The 12,345-nt window shown below is 41.1% G+C and overlaps 1 protein-coding gene across 8 annotated transcripts in view; it reads right to left on the bottom strand.

The window, feature by feature from the left end:
* Positions 1-1,129: 1,129 nt before the first annotated feature.
* Positions 1,130-12,345, bottom strand: part of LOC140421052 (BCL-6 corepressor-like protein 1) — a 516,176-nt gene continuing 504,960 nt past the window's right edge. For all 8 annotated transcript variants that reach the window (XM_072505370.1, XM_072505367.1, XM_072505366.1 and 5 more), the window contains 2 exons: positions 11,135-11,279; positions 1,130-9,167 (listed from right to left, as the gene is read on the bottom strand). In XM_072505370.1, the coding sequence (XP_072361471.1) occupies positions 8,873-9,167; positions 11,135-11,279 (440 nt within the window). In that variant the 3' untranslated portion in view covers positions 1,130-8,872. The remainder of the gene's footprint in view (positions 9,168-11,134; positions 11,280-12,345) is intronic.

Genomic DNA, 12,345 nt, shown 5'->3' on the forward strand with positions numbered 1-12,345 from the left:
TCGGATATATATAGGGAAATGAGAGACGAAGGGGAGACTATGATGGACGAACTAAAAGGGAAATGGGAAGAAGAGCTAGGGGAGGAGATTGAGGAGGGGATGTGGGCAGATGCCCTAAACAGGGTAAACTCGTCGTCCTCGTGCGCCAGGCTAAGTCTGATTCAGTTTAAGGTATTACACAGGGCACATATGACTGGAACACGGCTCAGTAAATTTTTTGGGGTGGAGGATAGGTGTGCGAGGTGCTCGAGAAGCCCAGCGAATCATACCCATATGTTTTGGTCATGCCCGGCACTACAGGGGTTTTGGATGGGGGTGACAAAGGTGCTTTCGAAAGTAGTAGGAGTCCGGGTCGAACCAAGCTGGGGGTTGGCTATATTTGGGGTTGCACAAGAGCCGGGAGTGCAGGAGGCGAAAGAGGCCGATGTTTTGGCCTTTGCGTCCCTAGTAGCCCGGCGCAGAATATTGCTAATGTGGAAAGAAGCCAAGCCCCCGGGGGTGGAGACCTGGATAAATGATATGGCGGGGTTCATAAAGTTAGAGCGGATTAAGTTCGTCCTAAGGGGGTCGGCTCAAGGGTTTACTAGGCGGTGGCAACCGTTCGTCGAATATCTTGCGGAAAGATAGATAGGGGAGAACAAAGAAGGCAGCAGCAGCGGCCCAGGACTTGGGGGGGGGGGGGGGGGGGGGAGGGATGGGGGGGGATGGGGGGGGGGGGGGGTGGCCTGAGACAAGGCAGTTGCCAATTAGGGCTAGTTTTTATTTTTTGTTATTTAATATTTATTTATTTGTTGTTCTTTTTGTTTAAATTTAAAAAAGGTCATTATTATCTGTATTGTTACAATGTTGTGTAAAGGATGCACAATGTACTGTGTTGGTTGACCAAAAATTTTCAATAAAATATTATTTTTAAAAAAAAGAGTTCCCAATCAATACCACCAGATATGCTTGCAATTCTATGTTTATGTACGACTGCATGGAAGTAAATCTATGGTCTACGAACATCTTCAACCGTAACATTTCAAGAAACTTACTGATTATGAAAAATACATAGAGCATGTGATTATGAACAAATGTATCCTTACACAGAAGAGTGTATTTGCAATAAATGCAACTCTGAACCAAAAGGTAAGAATCCAAATAAGTTTAATATGGGTTGATTCAGATAACTGTATAAATGGGTTGTTTGATTCATTCTAGAATCCAACTCAGTTCTTGTAAACAAAACAGCAAGGCCTTCTCTCTATGTGCTCCTTAGAAATAAATCTGAAAAGTCCAATCTACAGACTTTCACCTAAATTCCTCATTGCTTATATTACCAACACAATACATTTGTTAAATCTTCAAAATGAAATATGCTGGCAACTAAATAATTTACTTTTTCAACAAAAAAAACTCTGGTGTATATAAACAACAAATGTATAAACATGAAGAATTCAAAAACCCATCAATTACCGGTTTAGTTTCCAGCAAAACAATGCAGATGTCTTTGTATAAACTAAGAGTTAACCAACAGGGTTCCAACTCCTTTTAGCAATATCAAACACTGTACAAAATATACATAGAACAGTCTTATAAACTTCCAAGAAAGATTTTTATATGAAGGTGTAGCCGTATCTAGTTTATTAGAAGTTTATTGTAGGTAACTGCAGCAGTTTTCAACAGGTAAATACTTTTATCTATACATTGCAACAGATTCTTTGCAGAGTTGCAGCACCGAAATTTAGCTACCTCACAGGAGATTTTGCAATAAAATCATGCCCAGTTAACTAGCAGAATTTGTTCTCCACATGGTTGAGTTACGTGTTTTGCTGAACAGAAACGCCATTTTTTTTAAGGAATGCTGGGATATAAACTGAGATTACAGCAGACCTTGAGCACCTAGATGGCAACGAACACTTGGTCAAATTACAACGAAACTGAATAAATGTAGAAGTTTAGAATTAACCTATATCAGCACTGGTAGCAGAGAATTCAAAATGATCAATTGCTTGCCTACAGTAGAAATAAAAAGTTGAACAAACACAGAAAATGCTGGAATTCTGCAACAACTTGATCAAAAGCAGAGAAAGGATCTGTTTAAAAGGTTAAAGATTTAGATGTGATTCTTCATCGTGAAACATTAACCTAGCATTTTCTCTTTCAGTTGCTGATTGGCAGTCAGACTAAGCCTTTAGAACATTTTTATTTATCAACTGTGATCAACAGTTTATAATAGACTGTAGAAAGGCCATCGTAGCTGTTTTATTAGGTTGATTAATGTAATTGTTTTCCAATTTAGTTGAGTTTATTAATTATTTTATTTTTTAAAAAGAAATTTAGAGTACCCAATTCATTTTTCCAATTAAGGGGCAATTGAGCGTGGCCAATCCACCTACCCTGCACATCTTTCGGCTATGGGGGCGAAACCCACGCAGACACGGGGAGAATGTGCAAACTCCACACAGACAGTGACCCAGGGCCGGGATCGAACCTGGGACCCCGGTGCTGTGAGGCAGCAGTGCTAACCACTGCGCTGCCCCTATTATTTTATTTATTTAATAATTTAGATAGGCCTGTTGATTTTGGTTAACTTATTCAATTCTGATAATCATCCTTGATCAATGAATTTCAATTTTAGAGCCAAACCCAGTAAAGTCTGGTAATGTTAATTTTGGCACATGGCACTCCTGGTGTGCCACGTACATCCCTTTTCTTGTTTGCTGTAATAATACAGGGTGGGTGCATTTTCCGTTTTCTGCATCACAAAGATATGGTTATTAAATTCCACTGACAGGAGAGAAGGATTGGAGAAAACATGCTAAGAAAGGAGCTAATGGCATATCTCAATTCCTTTACTTTGTAAAGGCATTTGTATTTATTACTTACTGACAATATTGTATGTTTCTTCTCAAGTTTCTCTGCTGATTAAACCAACATTTTCTGATATGGAAATTTTACTTAAACTTTAATCTTAAAAAGCAGAGAGTTGTTTGCAGCTGATTTCACTCCAATTCTTGACCAGTATTCAGGTAAAAAAGCTGAACATAAAAGAGTAATATTGGCCAGGGCACCTACTATGCCACATAGTGGCATGGTATCTCCTATATCCACCTCAAAAGGCAGATGGAGCCTCAGTTTAATAAATCACATGAAAGACAGCACCTGCAACAATGTAACACCTCCTTGGTGGTGCATTCTATGTCAGTTTAGATGATGTGGTCACATAGTAGAGTGGTATTTGTCACACATCTTCCAATTAATTAATTAATTTTAAAATTTAGAGTAACCAATTCTTTGTTTCCAATTAAGGGGCAATTTAGTGTGGCCAATACACCGACCCTGCACATCTTTGGGTTGTGGGGGTGAGACCTACGCATACATGGGGAGAATGTGCAAACTCCACCCGGACAGTGACCTGGGGCCGGGATCGAACTTGGGTCCACAGCGTGAGGCAGCAGTGCTAACTACTGCGCCACCATGTAGCCACTGCATCTTCCAACTTAAAAGTGACAGTGCTACCAGTAAGCCAAGCTGATGTTTAAATAATTTTTACTGTTGAAATCTAACAAGCTGGGCAATATTAAAAAAGGACAGTGCAATTGCTGAGTGTTGGGGCTTCCAAGGACCATTTTCACAGCTGCTGAAACTGAGGGCTGGACAGAAAGTGGCTTTAATATTAATAATAATAGCTTATTGTCACAAGTAGGCTTCAATTAAGTTACTGTGAAAAGCCCCTAGTCGCCACATTCCGACGCCTGGTCGGGGAGGCCGGTACAGGAATTGAACCCACGCTGCTGGCATTGTTCTGCATTACAAGCCAGCTATTTAGCCCACTGTGCTAAACCAGCCCCTGTTAAGTTTTTGACATCAGATTTTAGATTTTTGTGCTCACCTAACAATCAGTGAACCATCCAGAATTGCTGGAACTCCACCCTGATACTAAAGAGTAAAAATATTCTCAACTGAATTAAAGAAAGCATAGGTCCCTGGCATTCTTCAGGTCATCTTATTTACAAGAAAACTGTGAATTGAAGATTAGACTATTATTCCTCTAACAACAGATTTTTCTTCTTTCATTTCGTAATGATAACAGAAATACCGACATGTACTTTGTGATAATGCAATTTCTAAAGCTCATGGACGAACTCAAATTGAATGGATCTCAAAATAAATGCAAAAATAAACTTAAACTTTTCTTCTTCATAGAAACATTGGCTTTAAATCCTCTTAAATAAATCATTTGCAACTAGGTACTCGTATTAAATCCAGCTTTAATTGATTAGATTCAGTGCCAAATGGGTAAATGCCACTACCAAGATGAGAGTTGAGGAGTTAAAACATGCTATATTCACTTAGGTTTCAGGTGAGGCAGTCACTGTAAAAACAATTGAGTTGAGGAACACTCACTGTATTTAATGAATCACATAATATAATTGTCATAGCACCACCTACTGGGACAGAATGGCATGTTACAGCCATGTTACATGTTACAACACTTGGGAACATATTTGCACAGAAGGGGCTGAATTTTGTTTGGTCAGTGGTGGTTCTACAGCAGGCTGTTTCAGGGAACTCTGACCAGATTCTACAGGAACTAGCCAGTTCTTGAGCTACTGCAGGAGCTCCCATTGCTTGGAGGGATGGACATGTTGCGACAGTCCCAGAGGACCATAGGCTGCTCTCCCCTTTGAGAGCTGAGTGGTAGTGATTATACCTGAGGGTCACCGGACTTCAGGTGAGGGGCAAGGATGAGAAGGTCTTCATGAATAACGTCTGCCGCTTTGGGGATTGAAATCACACTGTTGGCATTGTCGTGTATTACGACCAGCAGTGCAGCGAACTGAGCTAACTGACTCCCCCACTTTTAAAACAATCAGGCCTGTTTCCAAACGCTGTTGGTTAATCGGAGGGCTGACAGTTCTTCAGTGTACCTCTGGGAGTGTGAATACTGCTAGAAAGGTCCTTCTGTAAGTCAGAGTGCCAGATCAGGAGTACCCGCTCCCCCAAGCCCGCAGGGAGGCAGCCAGATTTTACCTCGTAAAACACCAGCGGCAGTGGGAAGTCATATCATAGAATTTACAGTGCAGAAGGGGGCCATTCAGCCCATCGATTCTGTACCAGCTCTTGGAAAGTGCACTCTACTTAAGCCCACACCTCCACCCTATCCCCGTAACCCAGCAACCCCACCTGATCCTTAAGTGGCCCCTAATTGGCCACTGGGCAGGAAGGCCCTCCATCCCAAGTGGTGATAGAATTCAATGGCGTTGGAAAGGCAAAAGGCACATCGCCTCTCCCACCTTTCCTCCCCATTTTAAGCTCCACTGAGTCCGAAACTGCTCTTAAGACCCTCACTAAATGTTATCCAATGAGTCTAGACCAATATCAAACTGGATTAACAAGACAGGGGGAATAATTGGACCAATAATAGAAGGTAGTGGGGTCCTGTAGTGGAGGGTGAAGGCAGAGTGGTACCGGGAAGTAAAGTGCAGAGAAGAATATGGAAGGAAGAGGAGAGGAGGCAATGAGAAGGATGGTGAGGAGAAAGCAGAGAACAATAGAATGGAAGTTAGATTGAGAGGAAGTTGGGCTGGAGGGGCAAGATACTGCTTATTAAAGGTGTGGGGGGTTGGAAGATTGTGAGAGGTCAGAATAATCCTTAGTGGGGATGGAGTTCTCTTCTCATACAGCTCCATTCAGATTAGGAATACAGATACAATGCTAATGAACCTTCAAAATTATGTTCATTGGGTGAGGGTGTTTTGGGGCCCAAGTGTTCTTCAATAAGGGAGGATTTGCACATTCAATCGTTCTGCTCAGTTGAGGGAGGGTCTGCAGCAATTGGAAAGTCAAGATGGTGCTCATTAGGTGAGGGGTTTATAAGGCCTGGATGCACCAGTGGCTGGTGTGTGAGGACAGAAATTGGGAGTTCTTAGCCAAAATTGTACTAAGATGGGACTTGTGAGGGAAAAATGTGGATGAGTGGATCTGATATTCTGCCCCTGGTTGGGAAGACTTATAAGGTATATCCTCTTCTAACTCATGGATGATACCAAGAGGGCTAGGGTTGGGGAGGTATCAATATCTTGCAAGTATAATGGAGACCTATTGGTGTTTCATGGAGATGCTGGCTTCATTGTCCTATTATTTGTGGCATGTTAATGACTAGTTGGGCACATGTTGTGAGATACAACAGTCAGTGGAATTGAAATCATATCATTACCACTGGGGATTTTGGCTCGCACTGTCGTTGGAATGGGCAGGCCCCCCATTCATAGCTCAGCAACTCAGTTGTCTAATCGTTTAAGGAAATATTGCACAGATCACTGACTTTTTATCTACCAAGGAAACGGGAATGGAGGAGTTAAGCACTCGTGCCACTTTCACCTAGGTTTCAAGCAGGGGAAGCGGACTGTAAGTTGGGCTGGGCTGTTGCATATTAGTTGAGGACAACTGTAAATTAATAAATCCTAAAACATAACTCTCACAGCACCATTTACAGGCTCAGAATAAATAGCATGTTGCTGCCACTCAGCCTTCTTAATATATGAGATTATATAAGATTATACCTCACCTATGATGGAGCATTCAAACAGTGATATGAACAAGCAACCAGTTATATTGCTTGATCGCAAACCTATTGAGGGAGTGAGAGTACATCTGCACTCAGGCAAAATATTAAAATTTGTAAAAAGCTGTACGTGGACGAGTTGTAGTGTCAGCAATGCAAGCTACATATTTTAGGTAAGCTTGTTACCAACAACAAACTGCAAAACCAGTAGCATTATGCTGCACACTTATCTTTCTGTTGGCAACCAATTTGCTACACCATTGCCAAACATGTAATACAACTGAGATATTAATTATTCAACTTCTGATCATTTAAAGTTGGCAAAATTAATGCCATTATACCTGTTGAATATAATGTGCTGTGGCAAAGACAAACTGCATATTCAGCATGTATGAAGAAAGTGATGCTGGCTACAATTTGCTTTTGGGAACATGCAGGCAGGAGAATAGAGTGGTCAGGCAGATAGCTTTTTAAATCTAATTTTTTGAGTTGGAGTGACAAAATGTCTGACTGAAGCCTGAGCAGTGTGAGACTGTCTCACAATTTGCTTTATATATGCTTGGGGGTCAGGCCAACAACTTGACTCCCCAGTTAAAATACCACTTTTGCAGCTCTGCACATTCCAACTGCCTCACATCAAAGTGAAAATAATGACTCCTTTAGATTTAGATTATTCCTTTCTGACCTACAATGTAACTTTCTTTAAGGGAGGGGGTTGGCGGATTGGCTTAGTCTAAAATGAAGACTTATTTGGTTCTGGGTCAAAATGTTGTTTTGAGTCGAAAAAATGGAATATGTTCATCAGCCTAAGTGGTCTTTGCAATATAGCTCAATGTGTGAATACCGATTTCTGTAGCTTTGAATCTGCATTGGAGCTCGCTATGACTTACTTGTCCGGATCATCTTATTAAATGTAAGTGCTTTCATGATGTGCACATGCCATTAGATCCCTTTGTCTTGGTGTGACTTTGCATTTAATTCATGTAATTCCTGCAATACGGTAAGTCAATGATAAGTGCAACTCAACAAAAATTCAAAGTAAAGTGCATCATCACAGAGTAGTATAAAAATGTAACGTGGGTTCAAATGTATCTGTAATTAGTAAAACCTCCAGTGGGCTTTTCAATTTTACTTCAATCAACAGCATCAATCCCAGTATTCAATTTTCATTTTATCAATCTAACTTTGATTTAGAATGATTTTAAATTGGAAAATAAAATTTGATCACCATACAACGATGACAAAAAATGTTGGAATCCCGACATATGGGGTACTAATATCCAATTTCTAGTTACTTCTTGAGATCAAGAGACTATTTACTTTGTGAATAAGTTTATTAAAATATCTTCTATCAGTGCTAAATATCATATTTAGGAATGATTATATGTCCAGTTGCTACAAGTTGAACAGTTTCAAATGGATTTTGGACACGTGTCTTTCAGGCACTGGTAATATAGTTCTTGGTTGATTCTTGTTTCCTGATCTCAAAAAATGTTACCCAATTCATATTTAATGAATACCAACATCCATTTTGATTTTTTTGTGTGCAAGTCAGATGCAAATGATTTTTTAAAAGTTACATATACACAGCTGTGTTTCTTTAGCATCGAATAACGCAACAGGTTACAATGTTTGGACACAAGTTTGATTTACATACTCTGCTGAATGCCTGATCTCAGATTCATTAATGTGCAGAGTTGTCGGTTAGTCAAGGCACCTGCTCGAGATTGCATGAGGAAGAGTTGGAGGAAAAATCAGAAACACACTTATTCGCCAGGCATTCCTGCTATCTCCTTATAGCTGGCTGAGAGAGCAGTTCCCAAAGGTCTGTGAATAGACCACCAGCCTGTCTTCTAAACAAAAACTAATGTGTGGTACAAGACAGTAAGTGAATTGGATAGAAGATAAAGAAAGTTATATATTTTTATTTAAAAAGAGAATAAAGGATGAGAAAAATGTGGGAACAGGAATAAATATTGATTATTTTACAAGAATCAATTAATCCATTGGCATTACTGATTATTTTTCATGGTTAATGGATCAAAAACTAAGGTGCACTCAACATAATTAGTTGGGTAGAAAATATTTTAATGAACCTAGATAAAATATCCTAACACTTCCTTTAAACATCCCAGCAATCCTTTGTACTATAAGGTCAGAACTGACCTGTTATTTTTCCATTCTGTTAGGTGGCTGATCCATGCCTGATTTGAGACAACAGAAGTATCGGCTGGCATACTGTACAAACCTGCTAGTACCCATTCAACACACTCCTTATTTATTTGAGATGGGAATAGTTCATCGATCTGTCATGATTTTGGTTCACCTTGTGAATGTAATAACTTTCTCACAGTCTTCGGTTAATAATTCCACTGTAGAACCAATGAGGTCCAACAACTCAGGCACGCACCGTACCAGTTCCAGAGACATCCTGCCATCCAGGGAACAGAACTGGAGGTTCCCAGGCTGAAAATGTACCTGACTTGTGGACACCTGCTTGTAAAATTCTACCTCAGTAATGGTAGCTATTTCAAAGTGAGGGAAGCGGGATTGGAAAATTCTGACTGACATTTTTAATCTTCGGAGAACTTCGGATAACACCAGCCAATTGCAAGGGCTGTAAAAACAAAAAGGAAATGCAGCATTAAGTATCATTCTACAACAATTCAGAATAACCATATAGAATCCTGAAAATTTACATCATTGTAGGTGTAAAATTACCACACGATTATGCGTAAAATAATTAAACATGCATCACAATATTAAAAAGGCTCTTGTAGTCCCACCTCGATTACCCTCTTGCATTGTATTGAGCAATGTAATGGAAAAAAGAATTCAATGGTAAATCATGATCTGGAAAAAAGCAGTGTTCATGCTGCGATCCTGTCACAACGAAGTGTTCTAGTTGTAAGTGAGAGCAGCTGCTACTAATTGGGGAATATATTCTTAAGTGTATATAAAAAACAGTTTCCACCTATGCGGGAGAAGAAAAAGGGAGTTTGTGCCTGTGTTCTGTGAATAAACCAACGTTAAGGAAAGATCGGCTCTTAATTCCTCCTTTACTCAGCGAATGAGCAGTAAATTGTAACATGTTCTGATGTATTCCTGGAGTGGAGCAGTGGAGGTTCTAAACTCATGGTGATCACATAAGACTATCAAAATCAGTTTCTGTTTTTGCTAAATAATCATTTTTGTTGCACAGTCAATAAAGCCACACTCCAGTGTTACAATTCTGATAAGCACATGAACCATTCAAAAAAACTATAGTCAGAGGGATATGAAATACTAGTCACTAAAGTTCAATATCCATCAAAATAAACATACTGTGCTGTTACATGAAAATAAAAGACCAGGGGCGGGATTCTCCGAAATGGAGGCAGAGTGTTTGCGCCATCGTGAATGCCGTCGAGGTTCATGACGGTGCAAACGGCCCCTATCCCGACCGATTCAGGGCCCTATAATGGACCAGGAGCGGCGCCGCGTCATTTACACGCGCCAGGCCTTGGCGCCGCGTAAAGGCGGCGCCGCATACATGACGCGGCCAACGCCGCGTAACTGGCGTCACCCGTGCATGCGTGGTTGCCGTCCTCTCCGAGTCCGCCCCGCAAGAAGATGTCTGACGGATATTGCGGGGCTGCGGAAGACAGGAGGTCCTCCTTCAGAGAGGACGGCCCGACGATCGGTGGGCACTGATCGCGGGCCAGACCCCATTTGAGGCCCCCCAAGTGCAGGATCCCCCCTCACCTCCCCCGCTGGCCGCCCCCCCAGCGTTCCTGTGCTGTTCCCGCCGGCAGCGACCAGGTGTGGACGGCGCCGGGGGGGGGGAACACGCCGTTTTGGGCAGGCCGCTCGGCCCATCCGGGCCTGAGAATAGCAAGGGTGCCGGAGAATCGCCATTTTGGGTGTCTCGGGTGATTCTTCGGCCTGCGCCGCGCGGAACTCGACGGGGCCGTTCTCGCCGCTTGGGTGAATCGCGGGAGGGCGCGCGCGGACCGGCATCACGGGAAAATTTGGCGACCCAGGCGATTCTCCCAACCGGCACGGGAGCGGAGAATCGCACCCCAGATTTTAGCACGGTCTCTCCCCCCCTCCCCAAAACCATCTGGTAGGAATGCTGCGGTCGGGTTGTTAGAAGCTAGGGAAGGGGAAAGGGGGAGGCAGTAGTCTTCCAAATACTTGATATACTTCTTCCCTTTCATCTAACACTCCCACAGAGGAGATGAATCTAATTTAGTTGGCAAGGTCATGTCCCAACAATATCAATGTCATAAACACATCAGTTTGACTGTAATATCAAATTAGCCAAGTAAAACCAGTTGGATCCTGGCTACAGGGTCCCAAGGGAAGTTTATTTTTTGACTTATAAAGGTTCCTTGTGGGCCAGGTGGAGTATATAGATACTTGGTCCTTACTTATTCCAGGCTGCCTCCCACCGCACTTATTCCTTAACCCACCCTTACTTAACTCTGCCAATGATGAAAGATCAACATTTTAACCCAAAGTGCCACCAAATCCAATATGTCAATGGATTTTAATTCTTGCTACTATATACTGAATTATGTTGATTTAGAATCCAACTCTTACCCATGAAAAAGGGAAGCTTGTATATTGTAACATGGAAGAAGAGGTTTGTCTGAAAACTCAAATACAATGTAATTTTTATCTTCATCTTCTTCATCAAGGTCAGGGGGGTTTGCCAAAATGTTACAAGAAGTCTCCTTGTCCTGTTCTGAAAAGTTCAAATACAACCATTAGGTCCAGACAATTATATGCAAGTCGTTTTAAATAGAATAAAAAACACGGTTATTTGAACAGCCTAATTTATTTCCGCACTTCCAAGAAAACGAAAACCAAATAACTTTGTCAGGGCAAACTGTGGTAATATCTAAGACATTTTCTGAGGTGCACTCTATCTTCCCTTATCTCTGACCACTGGTATTTACTTCTACCCTCAAATACAAATTATACTGATGTCAAAACTGAAGGAGTAGGCCAATTGAGGAACAAATAAAAGAAGAAATTTGGCAAATGCTGAAAATCTGAATAATAGCAAGTACATGGATGAAACATTACAACTGGTCTGGTAAAACAGTTAAACCGGAGTTTGATTTAAAAGCAAATTCAGGAGAAAACACTTTCAGGTCACTCTCCCATGACATGTTTAAAATGGCTCTTCAGAATATTTTTCACAAAGTCCCGCATGGAAGATTTCTTATAAGTTAAAAGCTACTGGAATCCTTTGTAGAACATTTAGGTTTAATATGAAGTTCACTAAAGAGGAGAGCACATTCTAGCTGCCAGAAGGATAATGTCAAAATGGGGACTAGTGTTAAGGAGAGCTCCTCAGGGTTCAGTACTTGTGATCTCTGTTGCTAACTGAATCAATTATCTGGAGATAAAAAAAAGGGTAGCTGTGGGAGCATTAACGTCAGAGTGGTGTAAGGGATGCCGAGCAGAGTTTCATGGCAGTCAGAGGTAATTCTAATATACATTAAACACCTAAATATCAAAAATAAGTTTGTCAAATGTGCAGAAAACAGCAAAATTTAGAAAAGCAGACAATGCAACAAAGGATTTATGCAAGAAGTTAAATTGTAATTTAACAAGAATGATTATTACTGAGGTACTAATCTTTCACTCCAAATAGGAAGTTTGTAAGTTTTATATCATAGATCCCTAGGCTTTCTTGAATGACAGCAAGGTAATCTGAATTTCTTATAATCCTTTTCACCTTACATTCTCATTAGCAGAATGTTGCATAGAAGAGCCACGGGTAAAAGGATGGGGCCAGCGAT

Source organism: Scyliorhinus torazame, chromosome 5 (genome assembly GCF_047496885.1).
Source record: "Scyliorhinus torazame isolate Kashiwa2021f chromosome 5, sScyTor2.1, whole genome shotgun sequence".
NCBI lineage: Eukaryota > Metazoa > Chordata > Chondrichthyes > Carcharhiniformes > Scyliorhinidae > Scyliorhinus > Scyliorhinus torazame.